The sequence below is a fragment of the Carassius auratus genome, chromosome 15 (genome assembly GCF_003368295.1).
Source record: "Carassius auratus strain Wakin chromosome 15, ASM336829v1, whole genome shotgun sequence".
Classification (NCBI taxonomy): domain Eukaryota; kingdom Metazoa; phylum Chordata; class Actinopteri; order Cypriniformes; family Cyprinidae; genus Carassius; species Carassius auratus.
The window spans coordinates 9249210-9276184 of NC_039257.1; the positions used below are offsets into that span (position 1 = coordinate 9249210).

At 37.0% G+C, this 26975-nt stretch overlaps 1 protein-coding gene across 3 annotated transcripts; it reads left to right on the forward strand.

The window, feature by feature from the left end:
• The first annotated feature begins 3377 nt into the window (after positions 1–3377).
• On the forward strand, positions 3378–26975 carry LOC113114984 (large proline-rich protein BAG6-like). 3 transcript variants are annotated; one of them, XM_026282153.1, is made up of 25 exons: positions 3378–3582; positions 4074–4172; positions 4389–4506; positions 4723–4967; positions 5048–5119; positions 6883–7005; positions 7136–7317; positions 10236–10365; positions 12612–12815; positions 13034–13253; positions 13820–13879; positions 13986–14305; positions 14439–14538; positions 14781–15088; positions 15358–15637; positions 15730–15899; positions 19253–19306; positions 20661–20763; positions 20953–21077; positions 21463–21597; positions 22433–22486; positions 22636–22800; positions 24297–24404; positions 24543–24689; positions 26289–26975. In XM_026282153.1, the coding sequence occupies exons 2-25, from the start codon at positions 4089–4091 to the stop codon at positions 26382–26384; spliced, it is 3603 nt and encodes a 1200-aa protein (XP_026137938.1). In that variant the 5' UTR covers positions 3378–3582; positions 4074–4088; the 3' UTR covers positions 26385–26975. The 3 variants fall into 3 exon arrangements, with proteins under 3 accessions (XP_026137938.1, XP_026137939.1, XP_026137941.1); XM_026282154.1 differs by having other exon boundaries at positions 14454–14538; XM_026282156.1 differs by having other exon boundaries at positions 6907–7005.

The window sequence follows — 26975 nt, forward strand, 5'->3', positions numbered from 1 at the left end:
TCGTCTATTTTAATTGTATATTATTTGTACATTCAAGAGCCATAGCACATTTTGTTAGTATTAGTAGCATTTAATTTAATGAACTGAAAGCGTAGCACAATACCAACTAAACATAGTGTAAACATACTGTATTTAGCACATACACAAAAGAGAACGCTAACCAGGATTTCTTTTTTCTAATTAATGAAGGTGGGGACGTTCTTCTTAATGAGAGTGAAACTCAAGCCGATGTTTGCTTGTGATAAAATCAGCCGTGGAGCTATGAATAGAAGGTCAGTTACGAATTGCAGGTGGAGATTCTTCATTGGGAAACTCTCATAGTTGCTTCTGGTACTTTTTTCAGGTTAGTCTTTCTAGCATAATTTGTCAGTCTCTCTGTTTTCATTTGTTGGGGAGGGGGGAAAGACCGCTGTGCGATGAGATGCATGCGTTTACAATGGGTGAAGGAGTCGGCAAGAAAGAGAAAAGATGAATAAAGCCAGATTGATATCCAAATTTGCGAGCATCCTATTTTCTTCAGTATTCCATCTGTGGAAGAAACGGTGAGGTGACATTATGTATGAGGTTAACCACAATGATTATGAAATTCCCTGTGCTTTCCCCACCATTGTGTTGTGTACCAGGTACAAACAAGATCTAATCCAAGTTAAAATTGTGGATATGAAAGTAAAACATGTAGATTGCAGTTACCTACTACATAGGCTGCAATAGAACTACAATATGCATTTTTAAACTTAAAAGTTATTTATTGGCATATGTGATTATATGAAGAACCTTTAACATCCATGGGACCTTTCAACTGCACAAAAAAAGGTTCCTTAAATTATATAAAATGTTTTACACCCTAAGAGGTTCTTAAGGGAACTCATAATGTTATTTCTATGGCATCACTGTGAAAACCCCCACCTGGGATCTTTATTTTTAAGAGTGTAGACTCACAATGCAATGTAAATTATACAGTGTAAATCAGGAGGCCACATAATTAAGATCCTTTTGGAACAGTCTTTTGATGCCTTAATATTAGTAACCATAACTAATATCATCAGATTTCGGAGCAAAGCATGTGATAAGATAAGACTCCTACCAGGAACTTCTCTAAACGTGTGAAACTTGCACAGCATGGAATAACAAGTCATGGAAAGCCTATAAATATAAAGGAATTTTACAATGTCCCAAGCATGGAAAAGGATTTCCTTGGACAGGTGCTCTAAAAAAATCCCAAAAAGTCATGGAAAATAGTTTATATGTTTGTATGCTAACATACGTTAGTTTATTCTTGTCTGCAAGCCTTAATGATGCCTCAATTGTAAGTAAGTAATTGATTGTTCAGAGTCACTTCTTTTTGATAAATCATTCAAACAAACTCAAAAATCATGTGATTGTTTCATAAGCAAACCAATATGAAAATGTTTTTAAAGTATCTTGTACAATAACCAAAACTATCTGGAAAGGTCAAAAGGTGTGGGAACAATGACTACTGGAATTATTTGCATACTGTTTACTACACTTTTTCCATATTGATATTGGACTCAAAGGCACATATGTTTGTTTGTAGACTAACTCTTTTACTCTTTTAAATGCTTTAAAAACAGTTTATTTTTTTCCAGCATCCTTCCTCCACTCAAGCTGACATGGATCCTAGTGTGACTTAATAATTAATTCAGAATGTATTTTATTCTATTACATTAAATATTTTCTTTTAATGGAGTCGGCCCCATGATAAGTTAAGATCAATATGCTACAAGCAGAAGTCACACTGCAGTATGACTGACATTGATCTGGACTGTGAAGATTTCGGCACTCTGTTGGTGACCTGTGGGAGTGAGAAACTGATTCATAACTGTCATCTCACTGTAATTTTTGCTATATAAGGAAAGCTGCAATGTTTCCATGTACAGCATATCTGCATGTAAGCAGTTTAATTGATTTGCCAATTTTTTAAAGAAAATTGAGGTTGATTTACTCATTTTAAGTAATATTGTATTTGAATTTTTTTTATTTATTTGAACTGCACAGCACTTGTGGACTGTCATCACCCTCTTTTAAATGATATAGGTATTGGAAACTATTATAGAACACTTTTATTCCACAGAAGGTTCTTTATAGTGGAAATAGTTCTTCACACTAAGAAAATCTGGTAAGAACTTTTCACTGGAAGAAGAGAAGAAGAAGAAGAAGAAGAAGAATAAGAAACTTTCACTAAGCAGTGCAATATATGAGATGCCAGTGTCAGACGGCATTAACCACACTGTGCAAGGTCAGAGTTTTTTTTTCTGCACATCATACATTGATATACATCAAGCTTGAACGGATCTTCTCATCAGTTGACGCCTCTGCATGTTCCACAGAGCCACTTCCCCTTCTCATGCTCCCAATATGGCCCACCTTCGTTCATCTTTTTCCATTTTCCATTGCCCCCTCACTGTATTTATGTCAATAATTAATATGCTGCGTCACTGTTTGTTCTTTGCACAGCATAATCAGTCAACTACAGTCAACAGACAACTACAGAAATGCATCAATATTTATTGCAAGTTATCCTGACTTTTAATTGCTAAGTCAGTTTGCAAACAGCTGTTTAAAGCCACAAAAAAAAAAAAAAAAAAAAAAAGGAAGAAACATGTAATCTAAGCTATCAGGAGTGTTTTGCATATTATTTTCACAAAATAGTTATTAAAGAAAAAAAAATTGTATCATCTGTGTTGATTTTAGTGCTGACATTACAATGCCGATTGTCCAAACTATAACCACATATGTGCAGATTTTGTTTTATGGGTATAAGTGAACTAAGGACTACTGTGAGCAGAAACATTATGCATTACTGTCTGTTTCCAGCCATGAAATAAATACACAACATAAATGGAAACTGTGGTCTTTGACTGTTCCACAGACCACTGCTGAAGGGGAAATCAGGCGTATCAGTAAATGGCACACTAACATGTTAATTATTTACTGTATCTACCCTGTTGAAAAAAAAACAGCATATGCTGGTTATGTTTGTTTTGAAGCATGGCTTCTGGTTTAAGCTGGTACTAAGCTGGTTTAAACTTGTAATGTGCTGTTGCTAAGCTGGTCCTGAGCAGGAGCTATAGGCCTATGCTTAGGACCAGCTCATGAGCAGCTTAAACCAATTCAAACCAGAAGCCAAGCTTCAAAACACACCTTACCTGACTTTTGTGTTTCAAAGTCTAGTTTTGGTAGGTCTGTTTGTGTAAACAGTGAGTGTAAAAATTATATTTTATATTTTCCATTAAAATGTATTATTATTAATAATTAACTTTTAATATTGAACTACTTAATAGCTCACATGCCTAACTGACAATTTATTAAATTTAAACGTGCAGTTCTTTACACTGGAGTTTATGAGAACGCCGTGACGTCAATCGTATACTTCCTTGAGCTTGTATCGCAACACCGGCTAGCATGATAGCACGATGGTAGCTTCGCTACATTTATGTATTAACTAACGTTAGTCGGTTTTATACAAACAAGCACAAATTACAGCCATACTGTTAGTAAACTCAGAAAGTATAGTGTATATGCAAAACAACGAATTGCAACCAGGAATTACCGCGTCTCGAGGTAGGACAAACATAGGAGAGCTAACGTTCGCACAGCTCGAGCGCACTTGTATGTTTATTTTTTTATTTGTTGTTTAGTTTATCGACGACAATAAGTCAAAATGGGTGAAAACGTCATGTATTTTTTATAAATAGACATATGTTATCGTAAAAACGTATCAAACGCCTGTTTGATTGACATTTAGCATCAAGTGACTTAGCATGTTATTGATAGCGGTTGTTTTAGAACGTTTCAGTAGGCTGTGTTTACAGTTAAATAGCTTTTTATGTTTAAAAGCATACGTTTCTACAATATGCTTCTAGTAAATCAAGAAATTTCTGGAAAGGTGGGGTGTGTGTGACTGCTTGGTATCAGTTGTGGCCTGTGTGTGTAATATAACACTTTTCCTTCACCGTGACGTAGTTTGTTGTAGGATTTTACATATTCAGACTTCAGAGGTATACATTAGGTTCTTTTTTTAAACTTTATGCCTGGTTATTATTGTTTTCTAGAATAATATAGACAGCATGGAAGAACATTCATACAATAACATAGAGGTGACTGTGAAAACGCTGGACTCCCAGAGCAGGAGCTACACAGTTCAGGCACAGGTAAGCTGGATTTTTTCGTATTACTCTCGTTGTTACATGTTTTTTTTTTATAATTATTTTATTTATTTATTTATTTATTTTTATAATGATGACTTGGCATTCTGCGTTTGACCACAATTTAAGGTGAATAACAAGTCATGTGACAGCAGATAAAGACACAAGTCCACTGTCTGCCAGTTGTCTTTTGAATTGACAGCTTCTCGTTATGCTTCTTAGATGACAGTGAAAGAGTTCAAGGAGCACATATCACCCTCTGTTGGAATTCCTGTTGACAAACAAAGACTCATTTATCAGGGCAGAGTACTTCAGGATGAGAAAACCCTAGCAGAATACAGTGAGTTGATTTGCATAAAAACAGCAGTTTCCAAATCTAGGGAACTCCATTGTTGACATTTTGTGTATACAATTCCATATAAAGCCAATTCTGTCGAATTGCAAAGTGAAAATACATTTTTTTTTTTGGTCAACTCAGCATGTGCTTTTGAATAATATTCCCTTTGCAGTCTTGTGACTCTTCTGTACTTGTCCCTGTTCATCCATCTCTGTCTAGACGTGGATGGAAAAGTAATTCACCTGGTAGAGCGGGCCCCACCGCAGACCACCCAACAGGGCTCTGACTCGGGTGGCGTATCAGGGTCCTCTGGGGCGACACAGGGAGGAAATCAAAACCCAAACTCAACCAGTAGCTCTCAAGGAACCCCTGTTGGGCCTACTCATGACCGCAATGCCAACAGCTATGTTATGCTGGGTACTTTTAATGTTCCGGTCAACATTATGGACCCTCAGCAAATTCAGGTAGAATCTTTTTTCATACTCCGTATCACTTGTATTATTTGATTTTTATTTTTTTTGCTTAATGTATTCTGATTCCTCAGATGTCCATTCAGCAGATGATGACAGGCCTGGGAGACAGTGCGAGAAATCCACGTGTCAGTACCAGCACGGGGGTGAGGACCATTGTAAACTAAAGAGAGGCCTTTTGCTGTGGTGGAAATTGCATTCAAAAATTAATTAAACTCATACTTTTATTCAACAAGGATGCATTAAGTTGATCAAAAATAAGGGTAAAACATTTCTAATGCAAAAAGATAGATAGAATGTTGTTTTTTTGTGAATTTTGTGTTCATCATATATTCCTGAAAATATAAATGCATCACCATTTCCACAAAACGATTAAAGCTGCGATAGGTAACTTTTGACGCTCTAGTGGTTAATAAACAGAACTGCTTGCGTCTTGCGGAAGAACATCGTAGCCGGAACTTCTTCTCTGTTTATGTCTATGAAGAATCACAAAGGTACTGGGTTACTCCGCCGCGGTACCCCGAAGCAATCTAAAATAGTCCGAATATAAACACTTATTATAGCTGCACCCTAGTGATTCAGGACAAGCTAAAAACACGGTTTGGAAAATGGATTCATGGTGTACTCACGTATTATATACATTTTTCTACATTTTGAACACAAACAAAGTTACGGACCGCAGCTCTGATTGGTTGTTTCTTACCGGGAGCGCATGACTTTCTACAAATGGCAATAGGAGCACTGGGAGGAGCCAGAGGAGCTTGATTTTTTCACAGATTATCTGTCTCATATTCTACTGTCAGGACATAATGACAGATTTAACAAATATGTAAAAAATATATTTTTTACAAACGTTACCTACTGCAGCTTTAAGCAGCAGAGCTGAAAATAAGAAATGTTTCTTTAACACAAAATGATCTTATTAGAATTATTTCTGAAAGATCATGTGACACTGAAGGCTTGAGTACTTCAGCTTTGCTATTTGCTATCCAAGAAATAAAATACATTAAAAAAATTGAAATATAATTATTTTTTATTGTAATAACATTTATTAATTATTGATATATTTAATATTATGTTATATATTTGGCTTTGGCTAACATAAGCATTTATTGGCCTGTGTGTTTGTTAGTCAACCTTTTGGTTGTTTTAAATTGTGCCCTATAAACAAATGTATATATATAGGGATGCACATAATTTTTCAACCTGGTTCTCCTAAGAGAATCTGGATATTTGGTTTGGTCCTCACACTGCATGTGGCGTGAACCATTACATATAACTATAAAAAATGAATTAATAAATGTTAGAATATTATTGCACTTTATTTATTTAGTGTTTTTTTTTTAAATAAAATAATAGTAAATAAACTAAATAATGGTGTGTGATATTAAAAATAAAAGGCAGTCCTAGTATTAAATACATTTATTTTGTAGTAAACTTAAAAATAAAATACTAATATTTACTACTTCTTTCTTTGTTTGCCTCTTTAAGAAGAAACGCGTTATGTAGTCCCCAATTTTAAGTCGCTTTGGATAAAAGCGTCAAAAAAATAAATAAAAGCGTTTTCATCATATTCAAACTTAAAATCAGCTTGTGCTTTGAAAACGGCATGGCATAGTCTAGATTTATACTTTCAGGTTGCAAAAAAAACTTATACAGTACAGTTTGTGATCTAAAATTGTAATTGTGCATTAACAGCTGTCAACCATGTTGGTACGCAAATGCGCTCAGAACATATTTATATAACTTTTTTTTTTTCATTTTATATATATATATATATATATATATATATATATATATATATATATATATATATATTAGTCTAGATATATAGTCTAGATATAAATAGTACACACACACACAACTAATTTACTGAAATACATTAATGCCATAAAATTCTTTCTTCCAGACTAATGGCTCTGTGAATGTTCAGATAGATTTGGACCAGTCATTGCAAAGTGAGCCCAGACTGCGGCTGTTATTGGCTGAGAACTTGCTGAGAGACACCAATGCTGTGATCCAGAGACTGGAGGTAAGCTATATTCCTGAGAATGACTTTGCTGGGCTTATTGGATACTGTGGTATCAGGAAGAAATAAATGTGCAAGTGCATAGCTTATTGATTGTTTGATTTTTTTCCCTCATCTCTGCCTTCTTTTGTAGGGCCAGCCTGAGGATGGCTCAGCATCTCAGGAGGACTCTGCACCTCCACCCACCTCCTCCACATCCACTACATCTCCTACTGTGCAGCCCATGGACACCTCTCCTCCTCTCTCCAGTACCCCACCATCTTCTTCCTCCTCCACCCAGACTGAGGGTACTCCACCCCCTCCAGCTGGCCTCAGGTAGGACCAGTTCAGTCATAATTTAAACTGAATTATTAGCTTAGTGATATAATAAATCCTGATTTATAAATACATATATTTTTCTGTTTTTCCAATGTAGTTTCAGGGAATAATTAATCTAAAAATAAACACAAAATGAGAAATTTTGAGTAATCAGTTCTGTTTTCTGTTTCTATTGTTTTATAGTTGAACAGTAGTGTTGTATGGAAAAAAGGCTGCATAATTATTCTTTAAAAATTCTCTTTTTGTGTTCAATGGAGGGGAGGGGAAGACACCACATGGGTTTTGGAATGACATGGGTATTTGATGAAATATTAATTTTCGGGTTAACTGTTTCTTCAACGTTTTGTTTTGCTATAGATTTTTTGCTCCTATCGAAACATGCTTTTAATTAAATTAAAGTTAATGAAAGTTATGAGTCAAAAATTTAAGTCATGCAGTTAAAGGACTTATCCACCTTGCATACAGCAATTATAATATCACTCTGTCACTATTTTAGTCATCATTTATTCTTGTTTATATGTTAGGTTATTTAAACACAGTGGGACATTTTTTGTGTGTGTGTGTGTGTTGGGGGGGGGGGGGGGTTGGCGGGGGGTTGGGTTTTTTCTAACAAGTCAATAATTGACCACTTGAACATTTTATTGTTGATTTACTCATTGTTACTCAAACTTCTTCCTCTTACCCTGTTAAGGCTTTGGTATTGTGAGTAGAGAATTTGGTGTTTTTTAAAATATGTTTTTGGGAGAATTACAGCCTGGTTAATCTACATGTGACAATATTGATCTGGTTTTACCTCTATGATAATTCAATAAGAAAATCCACATGAAAAAAAAGAAATGTACAATTATATTTTTGGTTAAATCTTTAAATTTTCTTATACTATGACTGCTTAACGAATTTGCTAAATCCATTTGAATCACTAGTGAATTGCCACGTGAAAGATTCTGTTTCTTTCTGAAGAATGACTAACAAATTGGAAAATAATTGTGAGTTTCTGTCTTAAGTTTCATAAACACCTGACAACAATGTTCCTTTATTCTAATTTTATCTTTTGGTTTGGCCCATTATGAAAATTGTGGGAAATGTACAGACACTTTAAAACCCACTGCCTACAAAGTGAGGTGAAACAAAGATTTTTTTTAAATAGTTTTGAAAGAGGTCTCTTATGCTCATAAAGGTTGCATTTAATCAAACACAAATACTGTGAAAACAGTAATACTATGCAATATTATTACAATTTAAAAAAAAGTATTTTAAAATGCAATTTATACCTTTTATGCAAAGCAGAATTTTCAGTAGCCATTACTTTAGTCTTCAGTGTTACATGATCTTTCAGAAATCATTCTAATTAGGGATGCACCTTTAAGATTCTTTTGGTCAATACAATACCGATTTTAACAAACATCTATCGGCCAATACTGATATCGGTCAATCCAGAGGTAAAAATGGACGAAAGAAATGTATTGGTTCATTCTGAGCAGAATTGGTATTTGAACATTTCTGTTCCTGCGTTCCTCTGTATTATTACAATTCTGAAACTGGTTTGAGTAGAAAAAATACTGGTTAATAATGTTATTTTTACAACTTTTTCTTTACCTTTAATAATAATAAAGTACAGCATTTTCTTTACTCCAAAAAAAACATGCAGAGTCATAGCCAATAGTGGTCGACCGATATTGTTTTTTTGATACCCGATGCCGCTATCTTGAAAAGCAGGGGGGCCGATAGCTGAAATAAAGCCTGTGTGTATATGATTAATGATTTAAGTTTAATATATTTCATGTATAGGCCTATATATTCCTTTTTATGTAGCCTATATAGTTTTATTCCATTTTCTCTGTTCACAGAAGCGCTGCAGGTGCATGTGAATTTGTGTGAATCCGTGTTTTACACCATCCTTTCATTTTCACTTAAATGTAGGCCTAATGCTTAATTGGTGGTTCATGACATATCCTCAGATAAACTAACCGGCTCGAACAATATCCTCGAACAAGTCTTTTTAAGAAACATAAAATTCCATGAAAGTCTCTGTTCAAGTTTCCTCCCTTAGTAAAACAATGATTTTATTGTCCGTTTGAGACATTGACAAAGCATGTGATCAGTGTGGTTTGATGGAAAAACCAGAGTAGATGATACAGTGCTTGAAATTAAATTGCTGTGTATCCAAAAAAAAAGGGGACAGCCCTGCGTGATTGAAACATTTGTTGTAGATTTTAAATGCATTGAGCACTTTAGCTTGCACATTATTTTAACAATAAAATAATATTGCTAGCATCTCGCCATGTAAACCTTTATTTGTATACAAAGCAAATTAATTACCAGTATTGAGTTTTTTTTGTTTTTTTTTTACTCTTTTTGCAAGAATTTATGACCTGAAATCATGTGGATTGAAAAGAGTGCAGGATCCTAATTTTTTTTTTTATTGTTGATAATACAATATATACAATAACACTCCACACCGATGATGAGTCACATTTTCTTGGTTTCATATGCAGTTAATCAGCACAGATGCTAACCATGAGTGGGAGTTTAGCTATTATAGGATGTGTCTGCTTAGCCACTGAAAGCGAAGCTCCCACTACTGTATCCTACTCACTTTTTAAAAGTCAGACAAACCACCATTCTAACCACTAGCGACTAGCTTTTGAAGTGTCAAACTAAAGGTTATGTTTAGTGTAAGATGTCTTGTTTTGTTGACTAAGCAGAGTCTTTTTTGTTTGATTTATTCACTATATATTAACCATACTATACTTCTCTTGCTCTTACACAGTAATCTATAAACTGAGTAGCAGTTTGTGTAAGCCTCTATTTTCCTCCACTATAAGTGTATTAAAGTGATGCTCTGATGATCAGTGTTTAATGAAAATTGCACATTGAAAAAATAATTTATGATCATGTTTCTGCCTTTCCATCAGCCATCCAAGCCCAGCTGAGATGGTGGAGATGTTAACAGAGCTGAGGAGAGTCGAGGAGAGACTCCAGCCCTTCATTCAGAGAGCTCACCTCATTCTAGAGGCGGCCACAACTGCAGACTACAACAACAATGTAAGAAGCGCACTCATCATAAATGTTTTCTTCTATGTAGTGCTCAGGCACCGTACTTTGATGTGAATAAAAAATAAATTTTGAAAATGATGCCATAAGTCATTCAGCCGGCATAATATAAAAATGTCTTTTCACATTTTGAAATGTGAAAAAGTAGACGTAAAAACCTAATTTTAGGGCTTAAAACGTAATATCGATATATAAAAAAAAGATTCATGGCAGTTGTTTTGTTTTGAGTTTGTTTCCCGACCGCTAGATGGCAGTGTTCATCTCTGAACAAATCCTGAGCAAATACAAGCATTAGAGCACGCCACTAATGTTAGCGTTAATGTAGTTTGCTGCTAGTAATGGAGGATGAAAGAATTGTCCCAGTTCATGTTAAGGTGTACAAAGCTGAATGTGCCGTTATTTGAGCTTTTGTGATAACTTCCACTGCGGGACTGTGGCGCTGGCACTGCCTCGGTTCCAACGCTTGCTGCGTCCTGTGTGAAGAGGCTTGCACAAGGCGCAGACAAAGGCGAGAAGGTTGCCTCGCAGTGGGCGTTTTGTGCAGTTGGTGCGTTGCTCGTGTCGGGGTTTCGGCATTCCACACGGAAGATAAATACAAACTGAAAAACCTGTGAATCCAAGTGGAAAGGTTCATGTTTTCTTTAAGTATCCTGTTAGCACTTTATTTTTCATTGAACCTTTAAATCAGGGTCTAAATATATATACCGTGTTTTCCAGACTATAAGTCACACTTTTTTTCATAGTTTGGCTGATCCTGCGACTTATAGTCAGGTGCGACTTATTTATCAAAATTAATGTGTTGGCTTAAAAGGGGATATGTATCGATACTCGAAACCACGATCAGCAGTGCAGCGGTAGGCTGGTGGTAAGACAGCAATGTAATGACGTCATATAATTTAAAACGACACCTGATGAAAAACTTGACTTTTATAAGGAAACAGCCAAGCAAACAAAACTACATAAATGTTATAATAGAAACATGAAACAGATAATAGATGCATGTTTTTATTTTATTAGAATTTTTTCATGATTCCCAATTATTTAGATTCGCAATTTTATAATAGTTGTGCAGTCTTTACATTTTTATTTCAATGTAGAAATTATCTATTCATTTCATTTTATATTTGGACAGTATTGTTACGTGACAGCATTAATGAAAGTTTCTTAAGGGTCAATATCATGTTATCTGCATCTCCTGCGCTCCATCAAGCCACTCTTATAATAGCAGTCATCACTCAAAATAATGCACGACTCTATTATCTGTATAGCATGTGTGTTAGACTCTAATACAATTATGAAATAATAATTTTCTGACAAATATTTCACTTAGTAAAACTGGCTGTGTCTATAGGACTACACAGCGTTTTTATATTATTTTTTAAATATTTTTTTTAAATGATTATTATATTACATTATTGTCCCTGGATCAGTACGATATTCTTGTAATAAAGTAGCGGTGGTAGCAGACATATTTTGATTATCAGTTCTGGTTGAAAAGAAGCGATCTAATCCTGTTTACATGAAATAAGCTACTCCCGAGCAGGTTTAAGCTAACGGACCTGTTGCTATGACAGCAGCTCCGGGATGAGCTTCGAAGAACCAAATGATCCAAGATCACGCTAAATCATCAACATTCAAATCCAGCTAACTGAGTTAGCGACGTACGAAGAACAGGCCCCTGTAGTCTACACTGAAGACATAGAGGGCCCTCTCGCGGCTGTAGACGGTAATGTTTTCCCTTGGTTCTAAATAAATGCGACTTATAGTCCAGTACGACTTATAGTCTGAAAAATACGGAATGGTCTTTTTGTAAAGTACATTTTAGACGTATTATACATTTAACTGACGGATCCTGCAAGCATTTAAATCCCCCCCCCCCCCCCCCTTCCCCCTTTTCTCCAGCAATTTAAGGTTTGCATATGGTGGTGGGTTCTTAATGACAGCTTTCCTTACAATATATACTATTTTCTAAAATAAGAAATATCCCAATATCCCACCTTGCGTACAGTATCGCACTATATAGTATTGCAATCTCTGTATCGTGATTTGTATCGTATTGCCAGATTCTTGGCGATACACAGCCCTAGTTGTTTTACACGGTACTGCATTGACAGATTAGATCCTGTAACTTAGAATAAATACTTCTATTCAGAAATATGACAGTAGGTTGATTGATTGGTGTTTGTACTTAATTTCAGTAAAAAGGTTCTATATACTTTTTTCTTTTTGAACAACAGACCCAAGAGAGGGATGAGGACCAGCGTATTCTCAACCTTGTGGGAGAGGCCCTTCGTCTCTTGGGAAATGCCCTGGTCGCCCTGAGCGACTTACGATGTAACCTCCTAAGCAACCCTCCTCGACACCTGCACGTTATCCGCCCCATGTCTCACTACACCTCCTCTGTGCTGACTCCAGCAGGCGTGCATCACCTACCAGTGCAGGTAAGGAAGTGGTTTGTGAGACTCGTGCAGTGAGAAATGTACTGCATAACCCTGAAAGTGAAAGTTTTGTAGAGCACTTCATAAATGAGTACTGCGGTATTTTTGGTAGAAGTAAATTTTCCAGAGTTCCCAGAAATACCGAGACGCAGGGTCTATAATTGTAATTTGTTGAATTAGGCCTAATTAAAACATGTCAATTAACTTTTAACATTCTCCAGCTGAATCTTGGAACTACTGTGACTATGTCAGCCAATGGCAGACCAGCAGCTGATGGTCAACCTCAGTCCACTGGCCATTCAGATCAGCAAGGCCAGGGCCCAATGCCTGCCGGTCAGCCTGGTCCAGCCAATCAGCAGAGCGCACAGCCAGGGCCCAGAGTCATCCGGATCAGTCATCAAACCATGGAGCCTGTAGTGATGATGCAGATGAACATTGATGGTGGGTTTCTTTTGTATTTGTGTGCAGTGGCACTTTTCCACTGCGTGGTATGACTCGGCTTGGCACAGTTTGTGTTTCCACTGCAGTTTAGTATCACTTTAGAGTGGGTGGGATTATTCAAATGTCGTTATAGCTGCGCCGCATCTACTGCCATGACTCCTAAAAAAAAAATGTTTTCATTCCGCATCGCCCCATCAAGCTCTCGCTGGATCCGGTCCTTTGCTGTTAACGAGAGGAACGTCTGTACTTTTGCAACAGACAACAAAACTTTTTGTTTTTAAAACAAAAGGTGCGCTCATTCAAAAGTTTTGTTCGATCCTTTACTGACTGTGTTTATTAAAATCTAGCTGTTCTTTTGTGTTTGTGTAGCAAGTTCATTGACACAGGTAGTGACGATTCTCTCTGGCCAATCCGTGATCAGCAGTTAACAAGTCACGTTTTGATAATGGTACAGTTCACTTGAAACCTCAACCGAGGTGGTACTAAACCCCCCAAAAGTGATCCGCAGTGGAAAAGCGCCGATGTAACTATTTTTTCCTTACTTGAATTAATTTAATATGTTTCAGATTCTGGCAGTGCTGCACAGGCAAGTGGACAACAGAATGCTGCTGGCATTGGACAGCCTGGTTAGTCTTCAAATTGTCTTTAAAAAGTTATATTTATATACATGATGATTACATGTTCAGATTATGTTTGATCACCATATGTAATGTACATGTTTGCATGTTGCAGGTGCCCCCCCTACTGTTCAGATTCCAGGTCTACCTCCAGAATTCATGCAAGCCATTGTGCATCAAGTCACTCAGCAAGCCATGGCCATGGCAAACGCTGCTTCTACTGGCCAGCAGGGGCAACAGACCACACCACCAGCAGCAAACGCTGGCTCTGGCTCCACTCAAGCCCCCATGCCCCCCTACCAACCTCAGGCCAGAGTGGTTTTCACTAGACCCTCTTTTACTCACAGGATGGCCAGCCCCACTTTTACCACAAGGGGGGCCGCTATTAACCTCAGAGGAGCTGTTCCACCAATGATGGGTCAACAGCCAGGACAGGTGAATTAAATTTCCATGATATTTCTGGAATATAGAGGTGTAAATTCTAGACAGGAAATTGCAATGTGCTGCACCGGAAGTTGCAGTTTGCTCAATTCAGAAGCATTCATGCATCATTTTAAAATTTTAAAAGTCTGTTTCCTCTCAGGCTGGACACTTCCCTCCTGCTGCTCTAAATCAGATGATTGGTGGACTAGTTGGCCAGCTTCTGTCAGGGGCTGCAGGGCAGATGGGTACAGTTGATTAAAAACTTAAATTTATAATTATACATATACTGCTTTGTTTAAAATCAATAACATATGAGTTCTGAGTATTTTATTTGATAACTGACATGTGGATCAGCTCAAATGAGATCATAGTCCTCTTGATGTACCTAATATTCTCTTAAGACTGAAAATGTATTATGTAATACTAATGTAAAATGCCTCTAGTTAGGGCATAGTATAATACATTTTACTGTTCTCTGTATCCACAGCCAGCCAAAACACCACTTCTGCCTCACAAACATTCACCTTCTCCACATCCACTTCCACAAGCACTCCATCCACCACCACCACCTCCACAAGTGGCTCTGGGTCCACACAGTCTAGTACCAATACCAGTACCCCTCAACCTGGACCTGCACCGTCAGCTCCTCAGGAGAATCCTTTAGGGGGAAACCTGGAGCAGTTGTTGGGGTCTCTACTGGGAGGTTCTGTTGCCGCAGGCAACCAGGGCCCTTCAATTACAGTATCCATGCCTGGGGTCCCTACCTTAATCCAGGGGGTCACAGACTTCATGCAGGTAAATAGTCTCCTTTGGCTATATAGACTTTTTTTTACACAGATTTTATTACAATGCACATCATCATTTTCATACATTGATACCGAAGACTTATAACTTATATGAAACCATTTATCTTGAGCAACATATCATGAGGCTTTTTCCCCATTTCGGATTCTTGATGGCTCCTGTTCACTTGCCAGAAAACTAGATTTCTACCTTTTTTTCACTGGTTTTTTTTTTATGAATGGTAGTGTGTATAAGACAGTTTTATGCTTTCCTGTCATCAGGCTTCCCAAACACTTTTCTCTCAGCCTCCTGCGGGACAGCCTCCCACCTCGACCCCTACTGCTCCCACTGCTCCACCAAACGCAGACAGTGCTACTGGGGCCGCCACAGCTGGTGAAGGTCTGAACCCTGAGCTCTTCACTGGGATAGTGCAGGGTGTCCTGTCCACCATGATGGGCTCTTTGGGAACCCCACAAAACGAAACTGAGAGCATTGCACAGTTCATCCAGAGGCTCTCCCAAACAAGTAACATCTTCACCCCTGGTGCTGGAGATGCTATGGGTGAGCTCTTTGGAGTTGATGCATTTACTTCTAGTTAATAAAAAAAATGCAATCAGAATGAGGAAAACTAAAGATCATGTGAATGTGTTTAGGTTTTTTTGGTGATCTACTGGCTTTGGTTTGTCAGAACTTCTCCATGGTGGACATGGTGTTGTTGCTCCACGGGCAGCACCAGCCACTTGGTCGTATCCAGCCCCAGCTCGCTCAGTTCTTCAGTGAGCATTTCCTGCAAGGTCGTGAGCCCACGGAGGCCAACATCACTGTAAGTCTCTAGCTGTATCAAGTGCCCTGATTCACAATGCTGGTCCTGGAATACCCCCCAAAACTTCCCGTCTTGAATGCCTCCCTTATAACAGTAGTTCTCAAAGTGGGGGTCGCGACGAGCGGGGGGTCGCGAGATGATTTACAGAAACTTTTATTTTTATTTTTATGTTTTTATTTTTTTATATGTTAATGCGAGATGGTGAAAAAAAGTCAGAAATACACATTTAGGTCTTTATTTTATTACACTTTGTCTGTTTGCGTCTGTAGATTTCGCGTAAATTCAACAAAAGTTAGCGTTGTAAATCATCCTGCCGATCCGCGATCTCTGTCTGCTCTCTTTCATCACAGGCACGGCTGGAAAGCTCTCTCTTCACTGTACAATGCTGTCAGATCCAAATATGGTCATTTCCTTTTTATCAGCAACCAATCGCGAAAGTAAAAATCTCATTGGCTGATGATAAATCTTTAAAGCCTGTTTTCTCAAAACGACCTTTCTCTCATACTCCAAGTACGAAATCTCCACTTTAGTAGCACCTATATACACCAAACTTTCCAGTCTTGTACCTAGTTATATTATGAAGACATTTACACAGGGATTTGTAAATATATTATTCCTAGCCTGATTTATATAACATTTTATTACTAAAAACATGGCGAAAATCTTTTTTTTAAGGCTATTGATAGTATATTCTGATTTACAGGATAACAAAAGTAGATATCCATAAATCCCTCTGTAATTTTTCCCCCATCTAATATGTGAGCACAATGAAAAAATAATTTTTAATCTGGATTTATCCAGATCACTTTCATAAGTATTTCCCTGAAGGAGACGCTCCCGAACAATATGACTGGACAAGGTCACCATTTAATGTAACCACGGCAAATCATCTGGCGTCAGATATGGAAGATGCGCTGATAGAACTTTCAACCGATCGAACCCTGAGGACGGCATTTGACGGCAAGACGCTGGATGAGTTCTGGGTTTCTGTCGCGCTGGAATATCCACAGTTGTCGGAAGCCGCGTTGGGTGTCCTCATGCAATTTGTCTCAACGTATTTATGTGAAAAGACATTCTCCGCGCTTACTTTAAGAATAAACTTACATTAAGACTTACATTAAGAATAAACACAGGTCACGGCTTAACGTGGAAGATGATCTGCGGGTGGGGATCTCCAAAATTAAACCTAGAGTGGACCTGCTTTGCTCCGCGCACAGCGCCCATCCATCACATTAGGCGTTTTTTTATTTTTTTATATATATTTTTTTATTCACAATTTAGCACATATTACACAATGCAATCACACACAAAAAAAAAAGTAAGGCATTTTTTCTGAATACAAAGTTATTGTTGTATGCGTGTTATAGCTAGTTAGCTTGTTGCAGCTTGTTCGTATTCTGTCTGTAAGCATTTCACAGTTATGGATGTATTTGGCTATTTTATTTGTTAATAAAATAGCCTGGCTTAGAGATTGTGTTCCTTTTTGTTTTTTTGTAGCTCTGTCAGTATGTAACCAAATCGCAAATCCTCACAAGAGGGAAACACAGGGGGGGGGGGGGGGGTCGCGGCTCGTCAGCAATCTAATATTGGTGGTCGCGGTCTGAAAAGTTTGGGAACCCCTGCCTTATAAGATACACCTGATTAGACTCAACAGGTCATTAATAGATGTAATGGGTTTTGTTACATAAGAGAAACATCTAAAATATTGAGTGACAGCACTCTAAAATATCTACAATGACCTCCAAAAAAACATAACTGCGTTGGAGTGCCCTAAATATCCGGAATATACCATGGTTTTGCTTTGACTAAATTGAAATTCAAAACAGGAAGTCACTGTTTTGAAAGTGATTTGACATTTACCTTTGACATTTATTGTAGGCTTTTACTAGTCACTAACCCTGACGGGATAATACAACTTAAAACAAACACACAGATGTAATTAAATGTGATAAAGCGCAATAAGGGATATTTACTTAATTTAATTTGACATACAGGATGTTATCACTGACAGCAGTCAAGGAAGGTACACAGAGCACTGAGCATTATTTGAAACTATTTGTAAACAATCTTGTATCCCAACCCATTTCTTACTTCACACTTATGTTTCTGAGGTGTTTATGCAGTTTAGAGTGCCCTTATTCAGTAATGCGATACATCACGATACTGAAGCTTTTACTTAGCCTGGTAATACCAAAATCTGTCTACAAAGTAAGTTTGGTATTACCAGGCATAATTGACAAGGGTTTACTTTCTCGTGGGATGCTTTTGTCTGAAGTTTAAAATAAGCCAGTCACATAACATTTGGTTATGACTTGTGTTATGCGCTGGCTCAGCCGCCTCGAATGAAAAAAATTAACTTGAAGTTAATAACCAAACCTGTGTATGCAAACTCACCATTTGTAAGCGACGTATGCCTCGTCAATGACAATAGTGACGAGGTTGTCTTTGTATAGGGTTGATGCCAACATAGCTCGCCATTTTGGATTAAGAATCAGTGGTCCCACAATTCAGTTCAGCAACCCTTGACGTCACTTCATTCAAAGTAAACGAGAGGCGTTGACATCGATTCTGCGCTACTTTCTGTTTCTGAAATGCATTTAGATAGCCATTCAGATAGCCATGTTCATCATATCGACAATTACTTGAATATTTAGACTTAATAGACTACAACTTGCCCTAGATATTGCTTGAAAGCGTTTAGATTTTTTATTGTTAGGTCACACTTACATTAGAACTTCATTAGTTAACACTAGTTAATTCATTAGTTAACATAAACTGCCAATGAAAATTTATTTTAAGCATTTAATTAATCTTGGGTAATTCCAATATTTAATAACACCTTGTTAAAATCCAAAGTTTCATCTGTCTTATTTATGAGCTATAACATGAACTAAGAGCTGTGTTTACAACGATTAAAAACTTCTGTTACAAATGTAGCTATTGCTCATTGTTAACATTGATGCATTAACTAAGGTTAACTAATGAAATCTTATTGTAAAGTGTTACCTATTGGTCTTTAATTATTTTGCACTTTAATCTGTGTAAAATGTCTAGCTTTATACTTTTTTTTGTGAATTGCTTTATTGTACTTAAATGTTCAGTTATTTTAGTTATAAGAAAAAAGTTAATAAACCTATTAACTAAATTTTAATATTGTGATAATAATACAGTATACTGTGATAGTCAATAGCAATTAATTGCAACATAAAAAATTTGATACCGGCAGTTGTTTGATTCTGTATAAATGTCCTCTCCTGTGTCCACTTTGTTTTTGTTTTCCCTGGTCTGATTCTTTAATTTTCCCTATTTTTTTGTTTCTCTTTCCATGTCTTATTTTTCTTTCTGTTTTATAGGCAGCTGCTGAAGACTTAATTGCTGAACTTGAGGAGTACATCACAGAAAGTTTTGTAAGTATTCCTGGATTCTTTCTTGACTCTTTGAAAACTATGAAAAGCTCTGTGACATTAGCAATTACAACACAAAATAAATTCCACTTATCTCTCAGTTTGTAACCATTACTGTAAATGTAATATGGACATCTATACACTATATACAAGCTACATTTGTTTTGTTTTTTTATAAAGAAATTAATTCAACAAGGTTGCATTAAATTAATCAAAAATAAAGTTTTTGTCATTTATAATGTCACAATTAACACAAAATATTATTTTCAACATTTGGTAATCGAAAATGGTTCTTGATCACCAAATGATAAACAGTTTTTTGTAAAAAATAGGCTAACGATTGCGTCATAACCACTTGACTCTCTGTTGCATTACCATACAGACAGGAGGAGAAGCTCGCAGGCAATTAACTTAATATGGCGTACTGGCGTTACATTTTAAAATACTATACAAAATAATTAATCAGAATACTTACTCCTGCTCACTCACGACAAAGAACTCCCCGCTCAAGCTCGCCGTCTCTGCAAGATTAACGATGGCAGTTTGCACACACAGCTACTAGAAGATTTACATCTGGCGTAGTCAGGCTTCGTTTGAGTCTGCGCGTCAGAAACGGAAGTGCTAAAAAACGCAAAAAATGGGCTTCACTTGTCTCAATTGAGTTCCAATGGGGTCGCTGTGTTCATTTCTTTTACTGTCTATGATATTAACCAAAATCATTAAACAAGATAGAAAAAGGGAGGAATGCCAAATGACAGGCTGCTGGCTCCCACTGTTAATTTTATATATATTTTTTTTTTTTTTGGAAAAGCACTTTCTGTATTAGCTTAAAGCCCTCAAGTTTACATCAAGTTGTTGTTATTTTCATCTGAAATAAGAACTTTTTTTTCAGTAAGCTAGGCCCTATGTGTTCAGTAAGCTCGTTTCAGTAAGCTATGTGTTTTCAAGGCTTCAAGGTTTTATTGAATTCTATCTCTATACAAGTGCAAAGTAACGCATTCTTAGTCTTTTATTTTGTAATTTTAAGAGCAATAAACATATATTGCAATGTTAAGGAATTCATGTTTTTTTCATTCAGATATGTAAATCAACATGTATAAATTGTTAGTAGTCAATTAATGGGGAGATAATCAAAATTGAATCGGTCTGAAAAAATTTATCGTTAGATTAATCGATGCATCGAAAAAATTATCGCTAGATTAATCGTTTAAAAAATAATCGTTTGTCCCAGCCCTAATATGAAGTCAAAGTATGCCAAAGATGATGTTGCTTAGCTTGAAGAAAATGCAAACGAAGTTTTCCACTCAATGGAACTGATGCTAATTTGTGGTGTATGCTGCTTCTCCATCCCATCTAGTCAACCATCGCAATCCGAGATGGGGTGGATATCACCCAGACGAACCGGGCTTTTCTCAGACAGCAACTTGTAGGCATTGCCACCCACATTCTGCATTGCACCGGTATGTCTGGACAAGAAGTGTCATGAGATCAGTTTTAGGTTTTAGATCTACTTAGACTGATAAACACATGTAGTCACCAAATATTAGCTTGCAGTTTCATTCTTTTATCATGTCCAAGGCCTCTGTAGGAACTGTGAAACTTAATGAAACATATGAAATACATTTAAATGTGTTTTTTTTTTTCTTCAGATCAAACGTTTGGACCTCGGCTCCTACAACTGTGTAACCGTGCTCTCTTTGAGTGTCTTGCCCTTAACCTCTACTGTCTAAATGGAGAACAAAGTGCCCTTACTGCCGTCATCAACCACCGCATTGTTAGTACCCAAAACAACTGACATCTGACTCCTACAACCCCTATCGTCTTGGTTATTCTCTTATTGTTCTTCCTACACCTGCTCAATGAAAATAAAATTGCAGAGGAGACATTTCCATGTTGGTGGGGGCTAGCGTTGACGAAGGAAACTTAGCAATTAATGATAAAGGTGTTAGGGGTTAGAGACACATCAAAACAGAATTTCAGTTATGGAAAACCTTTAAATGTTAAGGGATATTAAAAGTTTACTAAAATGTAATTTAAAATAAAATTTATACATTTAAAAAAAATACTTTTAATGATTTTTTTTGTGAGGAAAGTATATGTATGTTTAAGTACACTCAATAAACCCCCAACGTTAATTTTATATTTCACCTCTCTATTAGAGAACTATGTCAGCTGAGGTCAACCCTAGCCTGGTGAACTGGTTAACCAGTATGATGACAATGAGGCTGCAAGTGATACTGGAGCACATCCCCATCACGGAGGAACAGATCAATCAATACGTCATCCACACACAGGTTTGATTCTATACACGTTCCACAGAATATTGTAGTGCTGGATGTTGGCATAGTCAAGATGGTCTTTAGTTAACATACTGTGAACAACGTTTGAATGTGGCCTGCTCATTTAGTCATTAAAGGGTCAGTTGATCCCAAAATTTTAATTGCCCCAAGATTTACTCTCCCTCAAGCTATCCTATGTGTATGTTACGTTCTTCTTTCAGACGAATACAATTGTTATAAAAAAATGTCCTGGCTGTTCCAAGCTTTATTAGATTTTGAAGTCCAATAGAGTCCATCCATCCATTATAAAAAGTAGTGAACACAGCTCTAGGGAGTTAATAAATGCCTTCTGAAGTGGACCAATGTGTTTGTGTAAGAAAAATCTTGTTTTTAAAACTTTACATCTGCATTTGAAAAACACCACTGAAAGTGACGTAGCAGGAGGGATCGCAGGAAACAATGGATCGCAATTTTAGTTCAGATGAAAATAAATTGTTTTCTTTGTTCAGTGTAATCCAATGCGTTTACACAGTTTAAGGTCCAAAAAACATATTGGGCCATATTTTAACGATTTAAGCACAAGGTCTAAAGAGAAAGGAAAACATGAAATTGTGTCATATGACCCCTTTAATTAATATTAGAAGAATAATCCTGGACTGCCTCTGCTCTCTTGGCCACATAGCAGGCTCACAATTGTTTGGCTGTGGACCATTATATTATTTAAAAATCAGGTGCTGACATACTTAAATTTTTTTACATTTTGTTTAAATGTCTCATTTCACTCAAGAAACATTACACCATGGATCTCACATTTTGCATTGACTTAAAATGCATATGAATCTTTTCTCAGAGTGAAGAATCAGTAGAGAGGCCCATACAGGATCCTGAGCCTCAGAATGTGGAGGTAAGTAAAAATAAAAGGGTTTGATGGTGATTTACCATGAAATGCAATTGCTTTGCAGACCAGACATACATTATTGGCTTTGGAAGTTTAACAGTCTGTTCTCATGTACTTTATGGTCTCATATATAACCTCTCCCATACATGGTTCAGATGGGGGACAGCCTCTCTCCAACACCTGCTACTACAGCAGAAGAAGCTCTGGCCTCCTCCCAGGAAGCTGGAGCAGTGGGAGGTCCAGCTAGGGAAGGAGAGGGAGCTGTTGGAGGAGAGGAAACAGGAAGAGGTGCAGAAGCCTGGGCAGCTGCATTGCCTCCTGTGAGTTGATTTTCTTTCGTTCACTGCAAAAACAATGTGTCCACCAAAACATGCTATTTCTACAGATTTAGTACCTTAAAGAGCCACACTGTATTACAGTGTATGATGTAGCTGTCCGTCAGTGTAAACAATGTGCAAAGTAATTAAACCAAAAAGTACACGATTTATAAAGTTATTAGCTTCTAAAGTAAGGAGTCGACTCTGAATCACTGAAACGAGTCGTTATAGATTTCAAATCTTATGCCCATCTCTATGTACGTCACTAGGAATACTTTGCATAATAATCTCCGTCTACCGTCTTGGGAGAATCCATAGACTGTAAAACTTTGACCTGCCCCACCCCCCACACACAGACGCTCTGGTTGGTGTGATAGCATCATGTCGAGGAGACAGTGTGTTTTTAATTGTAAAGGCAAGTTTGTTTTATTTTCACTGCCAAAGAATGAATATCAGAAGAACCAATGGCTTAAATTCTTTTTTACCACAATACCAGAGCAGTACAACAAATCCCTTTTGTTGTGTTCACAACATTTCACTGATGACTGCTTTTCTAGTACAACGAGGGATTTTCAAAGCGTTTGGCCATAAAAGAGGTTTGACCAACGAGCATCTCCAAATCACAACGCGAAGTATGATTATGAAGTTACGTGTTTGTTTGCTCCCGAGCATCTTATCAGTATGTGTGCTGTCTGCAGCCTGTCTGCGCTGATCGTCATGTACAAACACGTCATTAAAATGAAGTGTAACTCCGTGAATACTCAACGAAGTGACATGAGAGAGATATCTATAGAAGGCCTGACATGTCTATTTTAAAACTAAACAAGTGCTGCCGAACAGATATTCTGTGATAAAGTAATCCATATGAAAACAACACGATGTCTGTTTTTCACGTCTCCCTTCATTATATCTAATTTGACCACGCCCCCGCGCTGAACGCACTATTAAGAAGCGCGCGGCTTGAAAACACCCACACAGAAGAAAAAGCAGCGAAACTGTTCAAGTTTTTTATTTTACTTTTTGCTTCGCGTTGAGAGGAATAAAGACATAATTCACCCAAAACAGACGCTAACGCATAGTTTACCGTGGAGGTGTGTGCGGAACAACCAATCCAAACTGGTTATGTTGACCAATCAGAACACCGTATGCTACTGAAAGGTGGGGTTTAAGGAAACTGAATCTTTTGAACAGCTTCGCGCGAACCATTTGGGGATCTCTGAGAATTTAGGTAATTTTAAAATGATATTTTGACAAAATGACAGTTTTTTTTAACCTTGGATGGATTTAAACCTAATGTACAGGACTTATAAACAGTGATAGGAAGCTTAGAATTTTCATCTTACTGGCTCTTTAAATTCATACATTTTTAGAAAATGTGACCTACTCGAGGCACGTGCTGTCATCCTTGTTTCGCTTTTTGCCTTTCAGATCATGGATGAATGAAAGTGAGACTGAATTTTTTTCTGAGAGTGGGTTTAATGTGCTTGTGTTGTTTGCAGGAGTGGGTTCCTATTATCAGACAAGATCAGATCAGTCAGAGGAAGATGAAGGCCCAGCCTCCTCTGTCTGATGCATATCTGCTTGGAATGCCAGCAAAGCGCAGGAAGGTTAGTTTTGTGCAGCTACATGTAAACATTGAGATAATGTGCACATTTGCTAATGTCGTAGTATTTTTACAGACTGGTTGGCATCTCCTGAAGCATAACAATAAACAACATTTTTTTTTTCAATTATGTGTCTCCTAGATGGTAAAGAGTGATGGCCCAAAACTCTCACTCACTGAGGCAGTGAGTCAAGCCGCCAAGTCAGCAGGTGTAACACCCATCTCAGCTCCTAATGCACTACAAGAGGATTTAGAGAAACCAGAACTTCAAGAAGCATACAGTGAACAGGTATCTTGTGTGAAAAGATATTTTCATATCTTGAAATAGACACAATGATATGCAAAAACATACAGGTGCTGGTCATATAATTAGAATATCATCAAAAAGTTGATTTCACTAATTCCATTCAAAAAGTTAACCTTGTATTTTATATTCATTCATTACACACAGACTGATATTTCAAATGTTTATTTCTTTTCGTTTTGATTTTTATAACTGACAACCAAGGAAAATCTCAAAATCAGTATCTCAGAAAATTAGAATATTGTGAAAAGGTAAATATTGAAGACACCTGGTGCCACACTTTAATCAGCTAATGAACTCAAAACACCTGCAAAGCCTTTAAATGGTCTCTCAGTCTAGTTCTGTAGGCTACACAATCATGGGGAAGACTGCTGACTTGACAGGTGTCCAAAAGATGACCATTGATACGTTGCACAAGGAGGGCAAGACACAAAAGGTCTTTGCAAAAGAGGCTGGCTGTTCACAGAGCTCTGTGTCTAATCACATTATAGAGAGGTGAATGGAAGGAAAAAATGTGGTAGGAAAAAAAGTGTACAAGCAATAGGATAACCACACACTGGAGAGGATTGTGAAACAAAACCCATTCAAAAATGTGGGGGAGATTCACAAAGAGTGGACTGCAAAGTTTCCGGTACCTGGTTTAAGGACCATGGTATCCCTGTTCTTAACTGGCCAGCAAACTCGCCTGACCATAACTCCATAGAAAATCTATGGGGTACTGTGAAGAGGAAGATGTGATATGCCAGACCCGACAATGTAGAAGAGCTGAAGGCCACTATCAGAGCAACCTGGGCTCTCATAACACCTGAGCAGTGCCACAGACTGATCGACTCCATGCCACGCCGCATTGCTACAGTAATCCAGCCAAAAGGAGCCCCAACTAAGTATTGAGTGCTGTACATGCTCATACTTTTCATTTTCTTACTTTTCAGTTGGCCAAGGTTTCTAAAAATCCTTTCTTTGTATTGGTCTTGAGTAATATTCTAATATTCTGAGATACTGAATTTGGGATTTTCCTTAGTTGTCCGTTATAATCATCAAAATTAAAAGAATAAACATTTAAAATATATCAGTCTGTGTGTAGTGAATGAATACAATATACTTTTTGAATGGAATTAGTGAAATCAACTTTTTGATGATATTCTAATTATATGACCAGCACCTGTATGTGCTCAAGTTCATATAACTGGATTTTTGTTTATTATGCACATCAGGAGTTTGAAACCTTGAATTCAATCGAGGCAGAAAACTGGATGTAGTATGTCAAGTCTTTAAGTTTAATTTAAATTTTTACTTTAACACATTTTTTTTAATTAAAACTTGTACTAAATTTGTCAATGTCAAATTAAAATGAGCAACTAGCTGAAATGAAGTGTTAAAGTTAAAATTTTTGGTAACTATAAAATCCTTAATATATCAGTTTCTCAAAGTCATTTAAATGACTTTGAGAAACTAAATCAGTAAACTTTCAAAACACGAAACGCGGGGCATTTCCAAAAACATACAAACCACCATTATTTTATATATTGCATTTATAAAATAGCATAATATATACATATACATTTGTTTTTGTTTTTTTATCAGCTGAAAAACGACATCACGAAACGAGTACAGGAGGACCCAGAGTACAATTCCAGACGGTTTCCTAACACACATCAAGTATTTTCTCCAGACTCATAACTTTTGTACCTGCCAGCTTACATGTGTTCACCTCAGACTTCCTTCCTTTTGTGGGGTATGTGTTTTAAATGCACAGTTTTGTGTTGTCAGATAACTTCACACCCCACACTTCTGTCGATACCTTTTAATTTTGACTTATTATCTGCTTGCTGATCCTAATCGGCAGATGTGCTGTTGTACATGTTGATCATGTGTGGTTGGAGGTGCTGAATGTGAGCTACACACTGACCATCTGACAAATGTCTTGTCCTGGTCAATACAGACGTGTGTTAAGAGCCTGTCTTTAAGCCACCTACCAGCATGCTTTATCAGAACTATTGTGTTTTTATGATTCAGTCTGATGAATAACAGTGTGCAACTGTATTTTGAGGAAAGACATGATGAGAACAGGAGAGAACTGATTATGTAGAAAGCTACATTACTGCAATGATACTGTTGTTTAAAGCTTTATTGATTATATAATGTTTTGTCTTGCCTTTCACAACTACCATTACTCTGCTATGGCTTTATGATACATTGCAAAAAATAATAAGAGATTGTCATTTTGAAACATGAATGTAAAATGCCTGAGAATAAATTTTTTTGCACCAG